The sequence below is a fragment of the Struthio camelus genome, chromosome 1, assembly GCF_040807025.1.
Source record: "Struthio camelus isolate bStrCam1 chromosome 1, bStrCam1.hap1, whole genome shotgun sequence".
NCBI classification, from domain to species: Eukaryota; Metazoa; Chordata; class Aves; order Struthioniformes; family Struthionidae; genus Struthio; species Struthio camelus.
The window spans coordinates 144,122,841-144,145,609 of NC_090942.1; the positions used below are offsets into that span (position 1 = coordinate 144,122,841).

The window sequence follows — 22,769 nt, forward strand, 5'->3', positions numbered from 1 at the left end:
ACAGAACACACTATGTAGGCTGTGTATGCATTAAGTACTTCCCTTGAAGAACATTGCCTAAGAAAATATGTGTCATTTGAATCCAGTTTTGAAATTAGGATGAATCAGTGCTATGTTCTGAATGTAACATGCAGAATGCTGCAGGCTTAAATCCAACACTGAACGAAACATATTTTTGGAAGTGCAATGCTCCAGAAATTGTTAAAGACCCACTTTTTATGTTCCTTGGTAAGCTGAAACTCATTTCTGATAGTTGCAACATGTGTTTTATCTACTCTTTTATGTAGTTGTTATTATTTATGTTTCTTTTGACTACTGATAACTTTCTAAATAGTTCATTAATTTTAATACACAGACAGCTGTTCTAACTCAAATCTTTTTTCTCTTTAAATTTTAGCTGCTGAGGATATAGAATAAAAGCCATAAGATTTTTCTTTTTTTAATTCTTTTTTTTACTGCCACAAGTGCACGATACAGTATCTGACAGCAAGCCATTCATGCCGGAGTTTAAATAATACTGAATTACCTCTTTTAAATGCCTTCGCCTTTATGTGCTCACTGAAACCTGTCAACCTTTCTCTGTTCAATAAGAACATTACTAATTTATGTCAGGATATCTTGTATTCAAAGGACGAGTATGTTATGGTTGCTATTTTTATACGAAAAAGCAGTATGATATGAACACTGAGAGAAAGGCTGCGTGTATAATGTCAATGTCAGAGGACATTTACCACTGTCTTTCACTGGGGAAATGGCTCTCTGAGACAAAAGTGTTCCTACATCAAATTTACTAGAACTAAAGCAGTCTGTTCTTTCTAACTATAAAGCTAAATTTTTTAAGTAAAAATAGGAAAAATCTTATTCCTTCAAATGCTTTTGCTTTCTTTCTCATCCTCTCCCTTCTGTTCTTTTCTGAGAAAAGATATGAGGTTGGTATGATAAGAGTTGATTAAAAAAAGATTGGTTATTATAAGAAAACAAAATGGTTCCCTGACAACAGTTATAGTCACACAGTATTATTATCTGTCCTATTGAAGTATGCTGTGCAAAAGAAGATGGTCCCTTCCTGGATCAAATTTCTATTAAGTTTATCTTCCTTTGTATTGTTATGCAATGAAAGCAAGATACTATAACTGCTGGCAATCGCAGGATCAATGCGAATCCTTACTAATCTGTAATAGCATCCTGTAAATCCTTTATTCGCTACAGAAAAGGGAAATAAATCCTAAACAGAAAAAGTTCTTCAGGAAAACAAGAAAAAGAATAGTAAAAAGCTAAGCACGGGTATTGGTTCTGTAAGTGGATCTGCTGGGTATGACAACCATACCTGACATTTTACATAGGAAGCTACCATAGCATTTATTCACCTTATGGCAAAGAAAACAATGAGCAAATCACCCTCCTATTGCGAGGAAAGTAATGAGAAAGAGGGTGGGAAACCTGTCTATGAGGCATCATTGGATGTATGAATTGAAATGTCTTTCTTATTTTAAAGAAGATAGAACAAATATTTAGAAATGTCTCTAAAATATCAAATGTTTAGAAATATCTCTAAAACTTTAGAGATATTCTAGAGATATTCTAGAGATATTTTCTATTTTAGAGAAAATAGAACTTTTAATTTACTTTGTGGATGTCTTGATGATTATGTTTCTTTAATGTTCTAAGAGGACTGAATAAGAAGGGGGGGGGGGACTTTCACATATATACATAATGTCACTACTTACACTCCACAACATGTGATATGCAAACTAACATATTTACATTTACTACTGACAGCTGCTAGCCTCACCTACTTTTTCACTGATACCTTCATAGTAAAAGAAGAGTTTCAGACTGGTTCTATAGAAATTCATAGATATTTCCCAGATTTTAGTATCTGCCTGGTCTTAACCTCCTGTACACTCTTTCCAGACAACATTATGTTCACTAGTTGGCATTCTTTAAGCACATGAATTCTGTATACAGATTTTAACTGTTAAGACTCACAGATTTTAATCTGTTAAGATTACTAAAAATGAAGCTAAGCAATGGTACTGTAAACAATGCAATCCCTGTTAAATAATTCACAGGTTAAGGTAGGGAAATCATAGTCCTTTTGAAATGCAAGGAAGAGTACAAGTTATTCCTCGTCTTAATTTCTTTCTTTTTCAGAAATGAGTCTTATTTTAATTCTATCTCACACAAAAGGCTATATCAATCCAAATCAGATGTTGTTTTAAAATGGCACTTCTGAATACATCTTTTCTATTTTGTCTTCTCTATGACTGTAATGTCTTTAGTCCTACTGAAGCTGGATGAACCTCTTCTTTAAAAAAATCTGTTCTGTAAATTACTCCTACATATCCTGCCTGAAAACCGCAAAACACAAAATATCCGTCGCTCATCTTTATTGTTTGTTTTTAACCTCTAACAGCTGATACTGCATAAAAAGTTAAACACATGACAGGGAATATCCCCTCAGACTTTTCTAAAACACAAAATATCTCTCATGAAATACCATAGGAAATTGGATGCTGGAGGACACTGAAATAGTTATGAATTCTAAAATAATATAGAAAGAACAGAATAATATAGAATTCCTTTTCAGTGAATTTTATGGAATTCTTTTCAATAATTGCAGTAGATGGCAAGATACAAAAACTCAGAATAAACACTAATTGAAATGTATCACATTTTTTAAGTTAGAGAGAGTAGAAATTTTCTATTCTGAAATTCAGATAGCTATGCTTACTAAGGTACCTAGTTAAAAGCAGAGCTGTTTGGAAACTTACCTTTCAAAGTTTCCTTATAATTATGTTGTCATAGTAATGCATTTTTAACAGTACTGATTCATAGGCCAGTAATGTTCTAGAGTTGGAGCTCCTGATATCTTTCCAGTGTTCAGTTATGTTCAATAACAACTTTAGCAAATACACAAGTACCAGTCTACTTGCACTAGTAGAGGAACAAGTGATCAGAGTTAAATTACACCAAAGCTAACATTACATAAAAGCTTTAGTAGCTTAGCTTAAGAAGGACAAGGGAGAACCTATATTATCACTGCCTCCCCTTAAAAAATGTTAAATGTTTCAAAAGAATGGTTCAAAACCCTAAACTATCATCTGACTGGGCAAAAAAAAAAAAAAAAAAAAAAATTTCCCAGAAGTGTTGCTTTCGTATATCAGTACTTATATGGGACACTGGGCAGCCTTGGAGAACGTGCGCTGATATATAGGAAATCACAGAGCTTTGCTGAAGTTGTTTTAGCATTTCTTATATTCTGTATACATAACAGATCAGTAAATTACACATACTTATAAGGTTTCAGAAATAACAGGAAACCATACTCCAAAGTCTTGGACTGTATACCTTTATCATTTCCAAGGATCTGATAGCACATGTCACCATGAATATGTCTGTGAGAGACACACAAATCATGCACAAAGAAATTGTCTGATATTTCATTCCTTTTTCATTTGGGATATGAAGACTAATGATGATATGCATTACATTTTAGTATCAGGCAAAACGTAAGTGAATCTAAGAGAGAGGAAGAAGAAAACAGTGTTGGTCTCTCTGTAGGTGAGAAAGGAGGAGAGTAGAAAAAAGGGACAAATCCTTTTCCTGAGGTCTCTCTCTAGAAAGGATAAGGCCTAAACTGTAAGAAGTAGGTTGAGAAAAGCATTATGTGGCACACACCCTCTGAATGCTCCTTCCAAGGGCTGATGAAGGGGTGGATATACCGTGAATGTAGTTACTGTTCTAATAAATATGTTTTAATGAAGGTGTCCATTGATTTGGTTATGAGGAATGCTTAACCTCTAAATATATACCTTTTCAAATATTCAACAGTGATAATTGCTCACTTGGAAGTTTCTGACCTTCCCTGGATGATGTGAGAAACACTCCTTCTTAAGTCAGACGTTAAAAGCATGCAAGCTAGAGAAAGCTGTGCCAGTGCTACATACACTAAATTTATTTGTTTCTTATTATATGACCTAAGTGTCCCCATAACTAAACCAAGATAAAGGCTTTTCAGACAGAAGCATGATGGCAATGGCAGAGAAAGTTACTAAGAAAACTTTTGCTTCCCTCTCACTCCACTGGAGTATGCTTTTCCTTAGGATTAAAGCTAATCTAACATCTTGAGTATCTTGGGAAGAAAGTGGAATACACAAGCTGGAGCAGATGTATACACTAAGACTTCCCAGAAAAGAAAGATAATAAGAAAGAAGAAAATTTATGTATGGAAACTTTCACCCTTTATTTAGAATAGATGGTACTTTGGTTAATTAACAAATCACTTTTTCCTTAGCAGCTGTAAATTTTCTCCTTTCTCTTTTTCTGGCTGTTGCTGCTTTGTGATTCAAAAAGTGCATCTTTAAAATTAGTAGAAGTTCCATGTCTGAGGAAGAGATCAGCAGTCTAGAAGGCAGGCTTACAGTAGTTGGGATTACTGCATCCTTCTAATATGGGCCCAGAGTAAGAGTCTGTCACCAGAGTAGTGCAGAAGATGCTGATCAGTACTGGATCTTATTCAGTCACATTATCTCAATTGTCTTCACTAAGTCTTGAGATCTCGTGAGAGGCAAAGCTGTTCAGCATTTGGCCTATATGTGCAGGCACAGTCTGTATGTTCCATGTTTTTACAAAATACTAAAGTAGCTGTTGCCAGTCTAGTTAACTATCTGGGGAAATGTCTTCTAAATGTAGATCAAGAACAGCACAGGCCTTTTCTGGTCTAAAAGATCAAGCACAGTACACAGCAGAGAAAAAGCTTCCTGAGGTGTTTTCTTTTTCCTAATTTTCCTTACACAATGGATATCACTTTAAGAGTATTATATCCTTAGGAGTATTTACTGTCTGGTTCTGGAGGTCCCCTGTGAATTAAGTGCTACTTGCCTGACTGCCATCACTGGCGGGATATAGATAGAAAATGAGAGAAGCCACAGCCATTTCTGGATACTGGGAAACGTGTGTGTGCTCATGAAGGAACATGGTACTTATTTAGGCCATACGGTGTGTAAGACAGGGATACACATAGAGGTAGGAACTGTGCTCAGTCTCTTTCAAAACTCTGAACACTTACTGCCTTGCAACTGGTAATACTAGCGTGCTGAGCTTAAGTGAAAGCTGTATAGTTTTCCAGCTTTTTCATCTGTCTTTAGTGGACATGGCCTCATTCACTTTCTTGAATGTATTCCTGTGTCAGTACAGGGAATTAACTTTTGCCATAGGATACTTCTAATCTACTTCTTTGCTGCTAGGCAAAATCCCTGCTATGTTTTGAATTAAATGATTGAATTAATTGCTTGTGCAAGGAAAAAAAGTGCATTGTGTTACATTTCTATTTTACTGATGGTTGTTTTCATACACTAAAATATCATTTAATAGTAACAGAAGTGACTCTGAATGGACTCTGAGATTAGCTATAAAGAAAGCTGAGATGGGGAGGCTGGAGGACAATAATACTAGTAATACAACATACTGTGAACTTAGCAGTTGCTTCACATAGAGCTACTGAGAAACCAGAAGAGAAAAAAAAATAGTCATTTTTCCACATGAGTATCCATAGCAATACTGATAATATCAGGAGCATACAGCCGTGGTGCAAGCACGTTTATCTCAACACAACAATACCACATAGGAGAGAGAGAACCAGAAGAAAACTTTTTGCTGACTTCAGCAAATATATTTGCAAATATGATTGTATTATCTACACAGAAAAGACATTTTTGTAGATCTGAAATTGGACAAAAAACGCTCCTAGGGGACTGATACACAAGAGAAAAGAGGTAATATTTAGCCATTGCTTTCCTTCTCTCCCCTATATAGTAGGCTGACAAGGTACAAAAAAATCCCCCTCAGTGTAATGGAAATATTATTGCCAGATTTTGATTGGGCTTTCTATCTTGCTTGTTTCAGAGGGAGGACAAAAGGAGAATCACAGTCTAAATTGCTGCCCCGCCAGTAAACAGAAAACACTTCTCCCTCATCATTGTTACCCTTCATTTCCCATTAACCTCCCATTCAGTGAATAACAAAGTTGACCCACTGCTCAGAGAAGTGGTACTTCATCTTGCAAAAGGTGTGGTAGTGACAAAAACATCCTTTCTGCCTGCTGGGAGCTCTGCTTACTTCTCTCCTCACCATGAAGCAGAATTAATTTCATCCAATCTCGGATAGAAAATGGTATTAAATAACCACATCTTCAGATTTCTGCGTTCGTCATTATGATTATTTATCAAATGCAAGATACATGGAAAAGTTGTGGTAAATAAATATTATATCTAATATCTTGCCTTCTCTTTACCTGATTTCAGCTATGAGATAGGTAGACAGTGAGCACCCATACAAGCCAGAAGAGCAAGTTTCCAACTTATTTTAGGTTTGCAAATCTAATTATCAAGTCTTTTCACAAAGGATTTAAAATAAAAAATGCTACACCAAAAGCTTGTCTTGGATTAAGATTTTGAAGCTGTTTCATAATTTGTCACTTTGTGTGTCAGCTGAGATGAGACAAATGTGTATTTGACTTCCTTCGGTAGAGAGATTTTTATAGAAAGTGCAATCTGTTTTTGCTAATCTACGAGTGGCTATCAGAAGCGGTAAGCTTTTGGTTAAATAGAAGCAGATCAGTGGGCAATGTTTTTGTCCTTGGCCTATAAGTGCAGTTATGTTGTTCATAAAAAATATGAACAGGCCTCATTATAAGGCTGTACAATTTCTTGGAAAACCAAGACTTTGACTCATTTGCATTTCTGTACTCTGCTATCTCAATAATAAAAACTGCTAGGTTTGCATAACACCTATGCTGTTATTCAGTAAACTATTCTATTATCTGTATGTTTTTAGGAAGATGTAATGGTTAGCCTTAAATATTTCATTTTGCAAAAGAGACTATGTGTCAGGCAAGTTTTTAAAAAATAGTTTCATATATCATAGATCTCAGTATTGAGAGATAGGTAACATCAATGCATTGCTACAAATTAATATCAAATAGTAAACTGGCTCTGTTAATAGGTGTGTTCTAGCAAAAAGAAACATGAAAAAGAAGGGGAAAATGGCTAAGCGTTTTAAAAAATTTATTTGTTACTACAGCCCAAGGCTTTTTCCTGATTCTTTTCTAGTTGCAATAAAAATTATGTGAAATATTTAAAATGCAAACAGGTAAGTTTACTTACTATTTCTTGGATGCCAGCGCACTGCATTTAAATATGCATTACAGTAATGGAAGAGAAATTCATGCTTGGATTGGATAATTTTTCCTTGAAGCAAGGGCATCAGATCATGTCCATCAATAATTCTGCATAAGACAGCATTTCAGAGTCAGAAGAATAACCCAAACCTCCTCTTACTGAGAATATATTATAACTGTGCATTTTCACTTCTTAAAAAAATAAATCTTCCTCTGATGATCTGAAGGGCCACCTCCAGCCAGTCAAGTTGGAGAAAAACCTTCAGGCCTTTGATTTCTACACTATATATACATACATACATACATATATATGTGCGTGTGTGTGAGAGAAACTCTCTAACTGCTGCTGGGCAATTATGATCATGCTTTGAAGGAATCAGTCAATCTAATCTACATCAAAATGGAGTTATAAAATAAGAAAGGCATTCCATAATAAATGCCGTAAATATGTCCATTAATTAAGCCATTGAATAGCTGGAATCAACTGACAGGAAGGCAAATTGTAACCTACAATTTTGACATGGTGTGAATTACAATTTTTACAAGACGTTTTAGAGGAAATTGTCTTTTTCTGATTTATGGATCAGTAGATTATTATTTTTTAAGCATTTTGAGCAACATCTTATATAAATATTGTTGCAATGTGCAAACCCTTAAATATCAATATTAATTTTCATTATCACATGAAAACATTTTCACATTACTGTACCTATTTTTTAAAAACATTGCAAGATAGGTACTTTCTTTACTTTTTTAAGTTATAAGCCAGGTATGAATATGCAGTTCTTGGCAGCAAGTGGATGCAACACAACTATTTTGAGTAATGTTCTTCTCAAAGGATGGGCAGGAAAACATGCTGATAAACCTAAAGCACTGTTGTCTAATAATTCTGATTTCTGGTTGTGTTTTTAGGATTGATCCCTGTTTGTGGGGCTGATTAAATTAGGAACTTTCCCACTTTCAATTTGCTTGTTCTCTTGCCTGAGTAATGCCCTTTTGTATCATACCTATAACCTTAGTCACTATCACATTGAGAGTTGGACAGGTGCAGGCCTATTGCATTCACTCTCCTCTTCAGCCTCTTCAAGGGGAAAAGGGTGTCTCCAGTTATCTGTCTTCAGCATTTTTGCCTTCCCTCATTTGCTAATTACAGGGGAAATCTGAGCTTTTTCTTTCTGATGACCTATTTCTCGTCTTTAACCAGGAGTACCTCCTCTTTCCCTCCTTTACTACCCCTCCCAGTGACTGAGCCTTAACCCTAATTATTTCTCTGATTTCTCAGGAAGAATTCAGTGGCCTGGAATGGCACAATTCAGCTGCTAGATGAAAGATGCTTCAGGATAGTCCATGAAAACCCACTCCGATCTACCCTGAAGCAGTGATTATGGTATCTAGTTACACAGAAGAATCAGAGCAGAACAACTTGTAGGTGAAGGTTACAGAAACGTATTGAGATTTCTACTGAGATCAAAACATAACATCAGTGTTTAGCCTTCACTCAAGGAATATGAAAATAAAGTGCACAAGATTTGCTCATGTTAGAACTATTTGAACATCTTAGGTCTGACAGAGTTACTACTTGCAGGGCATGTCTCAGGACAAGCCTGACTAATTTTTCATGTTCTACACCTGTCCTGCCCTGCCATTTCCTTCAAGCGTTCAATGAATCATCATCAGCACAGTGTCTCTGCTCCCCGTTGTTTCTTCAGGGACTCAGAATGTTTTGTGCTCAACAATTTTTTGTGTGTACTAGATGTGTTCAAAGCATATGCACAGCGGCAGGTTCCTCCAGATATTGGGCTTGGATCACAACAGAGTTTAGCTGAGACTTTTGCAACTTGCTTCTAAGTTTGGGAAGCCCCTGAACAAGCCAAACAGGTGTCTGTGAGAATGTCAGTAAATCATCTTATGAATTTTAAAGACTAGTGGGTTTTCTTATTAGTCTGTAAAACTCTGTAAGGGATTAATTTCATCAGCGTGGTAGGGAGAATAAATCCTAGCAGAAAAGCCCAGCTAGCATATGTTTTATTACCACATAAAAGTTTGACTACACATGCTAAGGTTTAACTCGTAAGGTTTAAAACAATTTATACTTAGTGGTCCTGTTTCCACAATATTCACTTATGCAGAATAGTATCTTTTTTGATGTGTTCATCTTAATTTCAATAAATAATTTTAGGCCACGATTTGGCAGTATGTTCCTTTTGATGAAATTCTCCTCTTGTTGCCTGCTGCTTCTCCCCTCCCCTGCAGTCTCGCCACACCTATCCTTGTGATGACACAACAGTTTGTGTTGCCATGCTCTGAACGACCACAGAACTGATCTTTATTAAAAATGTCAAAAAATAGAAAAAAAAGGAACAGCTGGTGGAGAGAAGGAATAGCTTTTGTCAAAATTAAAGGGTACTGAGAAAGTAAGGGTTAGTAATCCTTGATAGGCAATATGAACTAGTAATACTGCTTGATACTCTGTTCAGCACCAGCTAATATATAGCTCTTTATGAAACAGTAGGTTTCAAGCATTTTTGCATTTATTTAACAGGAAAGAAGCAGAAAGTGTAGAAGAGATATATATGTCTTAATTGCCATTCATCTTGTCAACGGCAGGCTCACTGCTGGTGTCCAGCTTTATGGTCTGTCTTTTAGATGCGCTGTTCCCTTTGACTGACTATTTTGATATTAGACCAAGTGATAGAAAAGAATTTGGAGTAAGGATTGAGGAGGAGATGTAGGGGGAAAGGACTTTTAAGTCTTCACTTAACATGAACAGAATAAACCCACTAAATTAACTGGTATGAACTAGCTCAAAACGGCTGTCCTACAGGCTCAGCTGTCTTTACGCACAATGTATTGTAAAGTGTATCAGAATGTCAATACGAAAACAGACAGCATACTACTGTAAGCAGCAAAAAAATAATGATTAAAATCCAGGTTTTCTTTCCATGCTTACATCTATCTTAATAGACATGACCAGAATATAGAAACCGCTCATGAAACTTTCTATAGAACACAAGTACAGACCACACCTGTCGTAGGGCAACTGCGCTCCTGCAAGTTTGATGACAGTAGGAAATACATCCATGTTACTTGTTGGCTCGTCAATATAGGCACCAGCCTGTATCACTCCAGGCCAAAGGAGAAGCCCAGGCACACGAATACCTCCTTCCCAGTTCATTGATTTTCCGCCTGAAAAATGGAAGTGCTGTTTGATAAAAGTTAACACTTTCTTTTTAGACATAAATCCCCCTCTAGGATTCCATTTACAAATACTGAGCATGTTACCTGGCTAGAATCATTAAATGTATTTTTTTTTAAATCAGCTACGTTTACTCAACTAAATTTTCCATGTACAATCAGTATCATTCTCATAGCAAGTCTACTAATTTACATTAAGCAGAGCTAGCAGAGTATATTTAGCTTGCAAACAAAATTAGATAACTGCTGCAGGAGATAAAAAGGCATATTGCAGGAGTCTTCATAAGAAAAATTTGGTCTGGATAATGTGTGACATATATATGTGAATATTTACCTAAAACCAGGAATCAAAAATAACTTGAGGTGTGTCCAGAGGTCTGAGGTATGAACCCAGAAAAGATATATGATTTTTTATTAAAAATAAAGGAAAGAAGTATTAGACTGTTTTAACTATGTTACTGAACTCTAATTAAATGCATTAAGAAGAAATCTGCTACAATGATGTTGGATCTTAGGATGCTAATGAAGACCTTTTCTATTTCTAAATCAACACAGTTATATCAAATGCATTATCAGCTCGTTGCACTCAATATTAATTGCAACCAATTCCTTTGCTTCTACAACATTCATCACTGCCCAGTCCTCCAGATGTCTTTGGAGAAGGATGAAGTTTACCATATTGAAAACATCTCTACGATTACTTAATATGTAATTGAGACAACTCTGTATGAAAAACTATCAATCACAAATACTATAATTAATGTCTTCACAGTAATGTGATTGTGTAGAGCACTCCAGGTTGTTTTAAAAATTAATATATCACTTGGGGAAAAAAATCTGGTCAAAGGAGGGTTTGGGGATGTGGTTAAGCATAGCTCTGGGCCATGCACTTATAACTACATTGAGACTGTTCCATATAATAATAGAAATGCTTGAAAGAAGAGAAATCTGTGCGTTGAACCCCTGCTACCAACGGAATCCAACAGCAATTCCTAGCTCAAACAGAAATATTATAAGCCTGCTTTTCCTGTATCATACCCTTCCAAGTTAAAAAAAAAAAAAAACACAAAAGAACAAAATATTACAACAAAGTACCTGAATAGTTCTGTCTCCTTTGCATCTTAGATCTTCAAAGCACAACACAGATTTTAATCTCTTCAGTGTCAAGCCCTGGCCTTTCCAGATATGCTCTCTTACTTACCAATTCCTCCACAATCTTTTCTATTTCAGAGTTGGGGGACTCAGAATCCACCTTTTTTATTTTTCCTCCTATAGAGGTATTTCACTGGTCAGTGACAGTTCATAAGGGTAAAGGGCAACTTCAAGAGAGACACACATATTTGGCATAAATCTTTACCCATTATATATACAGAGTCTTGTGGCTGGAAAACCTTTAGCTCATGATTCTTTGCTTACCTTTTTAACATGTTTTATCGTAATTCATAATATGGAATAGTCAAGGGTGCATAATTATGTTGTCTGACATTAGAATACCAAGGATTTCTAATATAGAACATTATGCCAGGCAATAATTCTTGCTTAAGGTGCTCTTGGAAAGCAGTGCCAAGTTCAGATTTTAACAAGACTATCAGCCTTTTAGAGCAATCTTAACAACTGACTCCTGTCATAGCATCAAATGCAATTCCATTCTCACCAGGAAGCATCTGGTTACTATCATACCTTTCCTCAAAGTAATAGGCTGCATGGATAATTTTTGTTTTTGTGTTATTGTTAAAATGTGATTTTCAATATAAATATATAAACCAAATGCAGAGTTAATTTTATCAAGCTGTTATTCAGTGAGGTTTGAAATTCACACCACCTAGTAGACAGAAGTGTTCACCTAACAGTACACTAATTGGTTGTTAATACTGCTAGCTAAAGACCAGAGCAGATGTCAAGAGACTGTGCATCTTCTGCAGAAAAGATAACTCTACCTATCCATGTACAACAGCCACTACCATTTAAAAAGGTAGGTAGGGATTATGCATTACCCAGCAGGAAAGTGTCGAGGTTAATATCCCAGCTGAGTTATGGATCACAGAAAATCCTGCTGAGGGGGAATATTTAAGTCTGAATAAAATTCTGAGAAAAGTATAACGATATAACAGTACAGATATCCTCAAACTAAGATACTCTTTTTTGTGAAAAATTAAGCCAGAGAGAGGATTAGTTAATGAGCTGGATACCAGTTCTGTGTAAATTTCCCACAGCTTGTTGGCTGGATAATACAGACAGACAGAAAGCTCAAAGAGCTGACCTAAACCATAGGGAGCTTTAAGTGCAGGGTTCCATTTATTCCTGTACACCTGTCTCTACCTAGTAATAGTGTTGTCCAGATTGGATTGTTTAAATAAACTCGCTCTTCACTTCTGCCTTGATCTCTGTCCTGTGTAATCTAAAGATGGAGTAATTTCAAGGTAAGTGGTGAATCCCATTCCCTTATGTGTACCAGTTCTTAAAACCTAGATATTGGATCACTTTCACAGCTCCTAGGTTCACAAAACATTTTTACTGAACCGTGACACAGCATGCCAGTAGAAAACTTCCACCTTACTTCCGCTGTGAGGTACAAAAAGAAAAACTAATTTCACAGCAAGGCTCTCTCCTTACTTATGTCTACAAAGAAGTGACTGCTATTTTCCCTTTGAAAGACTAATTGGAGCATAATTGTTTGATATCTCTCAAAGTTAGGAGAGATCAGGGAATGAGGGCAGGAATTACAGGCCACTGCGGAAGACTCTCTTCTATTATCTGCACCTACATGGTTTTCATCTCTCTTAGAACTGTGTCTACTGTCATCACTAGAGCTGCTTAATCCCGTGATATGATTATGAACCCTTTGATATACTGTCTTTAAAAGCCTAGCTATGTTTAATAAACATTGTTCAATCTCTCTTGTCTACTTCTTTCCTTAAAAAATAAACCATGGTTTCAGAGAAATGCTTGAAACATAAAACAAAAATATAAACGGGTGAAAAACTAGAAGACAAATAAAAATTCCACAAATGGTTATTATTTAAAAATAAAATCCCAAGATATTTTAAGATTTGACTCATTAGTTCTGTATTTTGCTTGGACTTGACAACACTGAAAAGAGAGAAAAGGCAGCAACTTGGCAGTCTGTACGCCTGCAGCCCCTAGGCAGCATAGCTACATATTACTTTTGTTCTCTTAAAATTCTTCTAAGAATGTTTTCAAAACAGAATAGAACACCCCAGGCTGCATTTTTATTCTTAGCCATCTATGTTTTCTGAGTAGTTGCACCTTTCAGTCTTATATTTAACAATAGCTTATGTTCACCTTTCCTGAAAAAACTGCAGGAGCAGGCAAAGTACAGACATAACTCTCTGTAGTTATCCACAACATAATCTCAAAGTTCCATTTTCACCTCACTTCAAATCACAGTTAAAAGAATATCTTTTTTTTTTTTTTTTCCCTCCCTCTGGTTTAAATTGACTGCTATTACCTAATTCTGGGGATAGAGCTTGTACAAAAGATGAACTAAAGGAGAACTCTGTGGTATAACCCTATTAATATTTTGAATGATGAATGATGAAGACTATTTAAAAGGACTTTCTTAGCTCACTTGTATTATAATCATACCACCCCTTCTTCTTCTTTCCTATTCCTATAAAAACAAGGACTCCAGCACCTATTTATTCCCTTGGATGAAAAAAATAATTACTCTGCCCACATGTAGTGGACTTTCAGCTACAAATATTGAGAATCAAAACTGGTTACTATTGCATGTCTTATAAAACTGTCAAACAATAATTCATTTTTAACAGCAAATCCACTTACTAGCCTCTTTACTTTATAGATTTTCAATCCTTCTCATGTACTTTTTAAAATTTTCAACCTGAACTGTTCTCATGCAGGTGAATCTGATAAACATAGCAGATATCTTCTCATATGATTTTTCTTTCAATCAAATGGCATTATCTCTCAGGATGTTTTCTGCTTCATTCAAAATTACAAGATGGGTTGATTATTCAGAAAATTCAGATCATTTCAAAGAATATAAAAATACAGTGCATTGGAAACAAGGGACAATTCCTGCTTCTCTCAAAAAGGGAAACTCACTAATATCACTTAATATGCATTAGCATAGACAAAAATAGTGATCAATTTGATTTTCCTGTTACTTACAGATAGGTAAAGACTTACTAATGACTTTGAAAAACATTGATGAATAAACTTATCTCCATAGTGCATTAAGTTGAATAAAAATAATACATTTCACTAAAATACTAGGTAAATGATTCTTCTAGCCCTTGTTTAGCTCTCACAGATCTGTAACAGATCTGATTTAAAAAATCAGGGCCAAAGTCCTTAAGAAACATTGATTTATTACTTTCCATTGATATTAACAAATAAAATAATTATGAATATATTTATTTCTAAGGCACAAAGCACTTACGGAAATTAGTGTTGTTTAAATGGTTTGCCATTATCAATGTTTCACTCCATTTCCATTAGCATTAGAACTCCTGACCCAATTTAGTAGCATAATAGGAGCCAAGTGCCTCAGGTAGGATCTGTATCCCTTGTGCTAAATGCTTCATAAATTCAAAGAAAGACAGACAGTGTTCCTAATTTGGCGGTTCAAGGCACATTTAATATATATGTACCTATGTATCTAAAAGAAACTGGCAATAAGAATAACAAGAGATACAAGGGCACTCAGTGGAAAACCTCATTAGTAACAGAGTTAGATAATGTCAGCAAGTGATAATGAGGGAGGACTTCCACTGTCTGCATATAAAGTTGTGAAATGGCATAATGAGGCCAAGCCAAGAGAAAAGTTTTCAGTGCATTCAGTGCTTGCTGCTATGAAGTATACAAAAGGAGAGACGTACTTGATAACATACAGAAGCTAATTCAAGAAACAAGTCACTGAGGAACTAAATAAAAATGACCACAATATAATTTGATTCAATATCTCAGGAGTACCAAATAAGAATATAATGGTTGAGATTCATCAAAATAAAGGCAGACATCCTTTAGACTTGTCACCTTAAGCTGCCTGCTTATTCAGTGAAGAGAAATAGGTACATCTGCTATTCTATTCATTTTATCCTAGAGTACATATCTAAAGTAGTTCAGAAAAACTAACCCTATTTCTACTCCTAAAGGAAGCTATGGTGATTAGCTCAAATGGAGATATTTAAATTGCAGATGTCATACAAATGAGAAAGCTAGAGAAAAAGACCTAAAAAGAAGTCAGTGCAGATATTCTGGATAACATATAAGAAAATAATGTCTCAAAGTTCCATATTTCTTAACAGAAAAAGGACATAGTCTCTTTTAGGAAGAGCCCTCAATTAAACACAACCCTTTTCATATATCAGTCTGGAAATGTCTATTTTAAGAGTATAAATAAGAGTATAATTTATATGTTATAGGTTACAATAAATTAGATGTTATTAGTAAATATTTATATATAACATATGTAAGTTATATATATGTGTGTAAGTTATAATATATATAATATATATATAATATAATATAATATTATAATATTATAATATTATATTATAATATAATATTATATAATATAATATATTAATATATTAATATATATGTAAAAATATATATATATAATGTAATGTATGTAAGTTATATATAACATATGCCAGTACATGAAAGAACACTAAGTGATCTGATATGTACTACAAAGAGCTAAATAGGAAAATGCATAGAAACAGAGATTTTAAAAATATATAACTCATGATTGGAACAGAGAAGATCTAAAAAATATATAACTCATGCCTGGAAACTTCTAAATGAACTAATAGGTCCAGGACTTTTTTTCTTCTTTGGATAATGAAGTTGATGTAGCCTCAGGTAGTGACTATCAGAAGCAGTTTTCTGAGAGAAAATGGTCACTTAAAACCACTGAGTAACCAGAAAAAATTATATTAGCATGTATACACCAAAAAGTCCTTCAGGAACTCAAGAAAGAGGCACTTGAGTTGTTGAGAAGAAATTCTTACCGAAAATAGCTACTGTGTTTTTGGTTTTGATGCTGTATCTACATTTAGACCTTTGAAAGTTCTTTGACAAGGACCTTCAGGAAAAGTTTCCGGAACATTAACCATGAGATAGGAGACAGAAGGTTGTCATGAATCAAAATCTGACTAACAGAGAGGAAACTAAGAGACAAAATAAACAGCCTGTGTATGTCGCTTGGCAAAACAGTTAATAGCAAGTTACGTTGATGCTACTCTGTACTAAGTCTCTTGTTATTTTAATATATTTACTTCAATTTTGGAAGAAGAGTGCATTATGAAATTCAAATCTGTGGATGACATACAGTTACATAGGTTGAACACACTATGAAGAAAAGATAATGGACTTCATACCAAGCTGGATGAATGGGTAATAAGAAGTAGGTTCAAATTCTGTATAAACGTTTGCAAGGTAATGCACATTAGAGGTAAAAATAACTGAACTGGAGTCTATACCTTCATACTATAAAATTAACTGTGCATTTAAGAAAAATAAGCTAGGTGAAGACTTATGCTTAATGCACATCTATAATCAATAAGATACAAAGATTACAGGCAGTATGTAGAATGACATGAGCAACTTTAAAATGCAATTGTATAAATGCATAGTGATACTTCATGACAAACACTGAACAGTAGTACTTGTCAAGCCATTTTAAAATGATATATTGCAATAGTAGAAATAGTTCAGGAGAAAAATAAAAAGAACAAGAAATTAGTGGCGGAGAGAGACTGAAGAGACAGTTCTTTTCTGAATGAGGCATTAGATGGAATGGGGGCACAATAAAAGTATAAAAAACAAAAGTTAGGTGGGGAAGGTATAATAAGTTATACCTACTTTCCTACCTCAGTGAGGAAAGAATACTGAACTTTAAGGAGATGGTCAATGAAATTTACAAGAGCCCTACTTTAAAATATTAAATGAAAGAACCTTCTCATGTATATTATGGAATTAACTGCTAAAGAAATCAGGCTATGCTAATAACTTTGATAGACTTAGTGGGCTTTGATATTTAAGAAGAAAAGTTATAATAACTAAGGCTAAAACTCTTTGTAGATTCTAAACTGTCAGGATGCATCTTAAACCAAGGTCATATTATTTAAGATTAGGAGAAAGTCTTTTTAGGGATCTTCTTCTTTATTCACTGAGGCTTCTGATCCTGACAACTGTCAGAAAAAGGACACAGGAAAAAAGGCCATGATTTCAATCCATCAAGGCAATCCTTACACTTCTATATTACTATATAACATCTTACAAAAAGGGATACTGAAGAGATAAGGCAAACTCAGTACTGATGGCAACTAGTTAAACACTATGTTAACTCTAGTTTTTAATTTCAAGTGATATGCAAATTTACTGTAACTGTTCCACAGTTACAATCAAGAGTAGTAAAAACCACAAACAGAAATGTCCATTTTTTTGCATTCAGTTTTGCAGTACTAGCCGAACTCTCCAAACTCCTCGTTTTATTATTGGTGCTGATTTGTCTGGATATCAAGACAAATTAGTCAGTGTGAATTATGGAGATCTGTTGAGAGCTTTTGATTTAGGACAGAGCCAATTATTGCTGAGTATACCGCTCCAGTTCCGACAAGAGGGTTAAGTGCCTTGATTCGTATTTGCATTCATAGAGAGCTCATACACACAAAAGTAAGTAATTGAGATTGTCTAGCAGAAGCAGGGAGAAAAGGATACACGTCTCCCAGATTTGCGAACTACTTATCAGATGAAGCAAATTCCCAATGCACGTACAAATGAGCACAAGCAATGTAAAGATTGTCCTACTGCTCTTTTGTGCAAATTGTTATTTCACTGCCTGAGACTTTAGAATTTCACAGGCCTGTTTTTCATTAGATTGGTCAGAGATGTATACAGATTTAATAAATCTCAGTGTACATGACTCCTAATATAAATAAATCCTTATGTATTAAAATGAAAATTGCTAATTATGTTATTAATTGGAACACTTCCACTTCTGCTCTTTTGAAAAGGATGCACAGCATACCTATGAAATTGAGGACTGATTTGGAGACAGAGAGAGTGGAAGATAAAATGGAATTTACTGTATTTTTAAATAGTAAAAGTAAATTCAACTGATTGTATGGGCCTTTTTTTTTTTTTTAATTTCATTAAGATTGTCTCACAATACAATAATTATTATTGATATTATAATTATTTTGTTTCTTATGTATGTGTTGATTCTTTTCTTTCCTGAAGTATATTACAGTATTTACCGGCACAGTTTAAGTAACAACTGTAAATCATGCCATAATTCATTTTAAAAAGTTTTTTTTTTTCTCCATAGCTAACCCTATTGATCAGCTTTTCATTAATTCAGCTCAGATCTATTTCAAATTGTTCTCCATAAATACCAAATTTTGCAAGGGTTGATAGAAAAGACTCCAGCCAATCAAAGCTCCTCAGGAAAGCGCATTCCTTCTGCTTGTGTCTTCTTTTCTCTTCCTCATCATTTATTCTGTGTCTCATGTCTGACATTCTGCAATGCAAATACTTTTTAGAGCTTCTAAAATACCTCAGGCTTAGCCTACAGCTACAAATATGTAACCATATGGTTTCTTAATTGCATAAAGCAATATGCAAGGCCTAAGTGCTAACGTTTAAGACACATTTTCTCTCAGGTGTTAGGCTCTGTAGCCCAAGGAGACCCGTCTGATAGTTTGTAACCTCACAGCTTTGGCATTGCTTGCTTTGCTTGTGTAGCAATTCCCTTGTAATTAACTCCCTGAAAATCTAAGGGTCACTTCCTAGAAAAATACCTACAGACTGATGAAAGCTATGGACCCTTTTCACTTGAAAACCTCACTATACTGTTATTGCTTGCTATATATCTCTCTACCTTTTTTCCCTTCTGCAGTTTTGCAGATGATACAAAACTGGGGGGAGCGGCTGATATATCAGAGGGCTGTGCTGCCATTCAGAGGGACCTTGACAGGCTGGAGAGGTGGGCAGAGAGGAACCTCATGTAGTGCAACAAAAGCAAGTGCAGGGTCCTGCACCTGGGGAGGGATAACCCCAGGCACCAGTACAGGCTGGGGGCTGACCTGCTGGAAAGCAGCTTTGAAGAAGAAAGAGGACCTGGGGTGTTGGTGGACACCAAGTTGACCATGAGCCAGCAATGTACCCTTGCAGCAAAGAAGGCCACAAACATCCTAGGATGCATTATGAAGCGCAACACCAGCAATTCGAGAGAAGTGATCCTTCCCTTCTGCTTAGAAGGTGAGGTCCTTCCCTTCTCACCTTAGAAGGTGAGGTCATATCTGGAGTGTTGTGTCCACTGTTGGGCTGTGTGCAGGCTGGAGAAGAGAGGGCTCAGGGGAGAAACGGAAGTACAAGAAATTTGAAATAAACATAAGAAAAAACTTTTTAATTTGAGAGTAGTCAAACACTGGAATGGGTTGCCCAGAGAGCTTGTAGAATCTCCAACTCTGGAGCTATTCAAAACCTGACTGGACACAGCCCTAAGTAACCTGCTCTAGCTGGCCCTGCTTTGAGTAGAGGAGTTTGACTAGATGATCTCCAGAGGTACCTTCTGACCTCACCTATTCTGTGATTCTGCAATAGGCTTTTTCTTTCTTTCTTTCTTTCTTTTTTTTTTTGAAATTATACCTAAAGAAAATTTGCTTCTTTTTCTAAACAACTAAAAGTTGGAAGTTTGGTAAATGACTTTACAAAAATTGTTGGGTTTCTTAGGTTTTGTCCCATGAAATATTAGGAAAAAAGAAATTACACAATCACTTCCTGGTCACAGAACGAAAGAAACGTTATCTCTAGTAAAAGGCAAGAATATTCACTGCATTACCAAAAATATTAAAACCAAGCATTCCTTTCCTATTTCAATAAGATTGAAGGTTATTAAGAGCATTTTGAGGTTCATTTTCCAGATGCTGTATGCTCACGCTGGGCACTTTTCCACACTCAAAAACAGTCTTCTGTAGTTTGTCGCAGTGAACTCTTTATTTTGTATTTGACAGTGTTGTCTCTCTGTCTTTTATTATGAGCAGTCCATGACTGAATGTTGTAACTATGCTATCAAACAGAATTCCTCAGTCTCCACATCTGTCATTCTTTCATCCCATTAATATCTCTTCTTGTTTTACTGTTCTCAAAAATATGTTCTTGTCAACAATTATGGTCATTTCTATCTTGGAACCACGTTCTCAAAGGTATCCAATATTACATATTATGTTTACAGTCCCGCTAACTTAAAGGACCATAACACCAGGGATTGTGTATGGGTATGGACAAAATGAGAAAGGTTATTTATAAGCTAGAATTTCTTTTCTACAAGATCACCATTCTGCAATAAAACAATATCTTTCGATGTTATCATTCAACAACATTTATCAGATATAAAGTGTTAAAATAAGGTAGACTTTAAACATGTTTGAAGCCTCCACAGAATAATCAGAATTTGGAGTATTAATTTTCTTATGACCTGCACTGAAGGAAAACAACTAAACTATCTCCTTTTAACTAAAGTCTCCCCATCTTCAAATCAGTCTTCTATTTAATTGGTTTGCTACACATCATTTTGGAAACTGTCTGTCCAGCTCACACTCTTCTACTTCAAAACCCGTCCTCTTCTGGCTGTTGTGGTGCTTGCCCATCCCAGACTCAATCCAATTCTTCATTTTTCTTCTTCAATTTAACTTTTCTTTTCTGCATCTTTTATAAAGAATACACTGGACTCTGTCATTGCTTCTGCTGTCTTCTCTCTTTACACGCTCTCTTTGTGTGATCCCAATCACTCCACAGTATTTAGCTCCCTTTGATGACCGCTGATAACTCACGAACTCACAAACTTTCTATTTTTCCTTTTTATTCTATTATCCAGTCGTGATATTAAAGTACTATGAACTAACATCTTTGCAAAGCTGGAACTCTAGTCAGTTTAACAGTATTCTTTTTAGTGTTAAAACCCAACAAAGGTCTAGTGAATGCCTACTCTGGTTGAGTTAGTACACCTGACAAGAAAGCCTTTGGCTCTGTTTAGATTTAGAATGACAGTCATGAGAAGCTTACTATTAAAAAACAGAGTTTGCAATTTTTTAGCCACAAACTATATTAAAATTTGCAGTAAAAATAAGTATTTTCTGGTATACATTTTAAAAATAGGCAGAGAATATTCACCTTTATAAATGCCGTTATACCCTCCATGGACTTCTCCAGAACTAGAGATTTCTTCAATGTGAGCCCCTTGGTCAGACGTAAAGTATACAAGAGTTTTATTGCTCAGTTTACTTTTCTCCAAAACATCCAGAATCTGTCCTAAAAAAAAAAAGAAAAAAGAAAAAAAAAAAGAAAAAGCATAGCTTTAATGTCTTTGGGTGGCTTTTCTGGGTAACTGCGGTACGTACAAATATCTTTTGTCCTCGTGCCTTTTTAGTTTAAACCAAAATATTATTATACATAGCAAGTGGCAGCATGCAACATACAGTATGGGACAACCGCACAAAGTCTGTTGCAGCCAAGACTATGGTTCCATTGCTGCGGGGTTTCCGGAAGTATAAAATGAGAAGATTTGTGCACATCAGAGAAAAGAGCTGATCCACACAGAGCCAGTGACCTTTGGAAGCAGTTGTTCTCAATCAAGGGAACCCCACAGCAAGAAGATTCAAACTGTTGAGCACATGTGAAAGAGTCACAGTATGCAGAACAGAGGCGGGGGTGAAGCTGGGGGGTAAAGCTTTGCTGCCTAGCAACCTATAGAGGCGGCATGGCAAATATCTCAGTGTAAATGCTAGAATAGATATTCCAAAAGACAAGTGAATTAATATATGCAGTGCCTCCGGAAGCCTCGCGGTTTCATTATCTAACCTAGTAATCAGTCACTAATTTCTGGTCATATATGAATAGACGCCCACTAAGCTCAAAATGTACAAAATAAACACACACATGTGTGCATATTTCAAAGAAGACTCCATATGGATATGGTGTGAGATTCCAAGGCATGGTGGGCTCGCATTTCATTTACACAAAAGGCTCCTTACACTACTTTGGCACTGTAGAGGAGCCTTGCAGTGCACATAAATTACTTTTAAACCTATTTAGAGTGTCCGAGTTCTTTTAAGAGGGCTTCTGTATGAATGAGAGTAAAGCCACTCTTTGTAACTCGCTCCAATGAATTTTATACTGATTAGGAATGTCAATTATTGGTCCTGGAAAATGACCAAAATATAAGAATATACTCCGTATCACCTTGTAAATGAGCTTTAACCTTGTCCTTCAGATATCCCAGAGTGTATACAGATAATTCTGTCTTCACAACCATTTTCTCCTTATCCTTTTTACTTAAACATCCAAGAATGGTCCAATTTGAATGTTAATTTTGATTTGCTCATATGTCCACTAAGAATTA

The 22,769-nt window shown here is 35.4% G+C and overlaps 1 protein-coding gene across 13 annotated transcripts in view; it reads right to left on the minus strand.

Annotated features, from left to right (window-relative positions):
* Positions 1 to 22,769, minus strand: part of STS (steroid sulfatase) — a 115,206-nt gene that overhangs the window by 24,486 nt on the left and 67,951 nt on the right. For 12 of the 13 annotated variants that reach the window (XM_068921491.1, XM_068921577.1, XM_068921543.1 and 9 more), the window contains 3 exons: positions 21,542 to 21,679; positions 10,207 to 10,366; positions 7,167 to 7,288 (listed from right to left, as the gene is read on the minus strand). In XM_068921491.1, coding sequence (XP_068777592.1) covers positions 7,167 to 7,288; positions 10,207 to 10,366; positions 21,542 to 21,679 — 420 coding nt within the window. The remainder of the gene's footprint in view (positions 1 to 7,166; positions 7,289 to 10,206; positions 10,367 to 21,541; positions 21,680 to 22,769) is intronic. The other variant, XM_068921584.1, reaches the window with a different exon arrangement.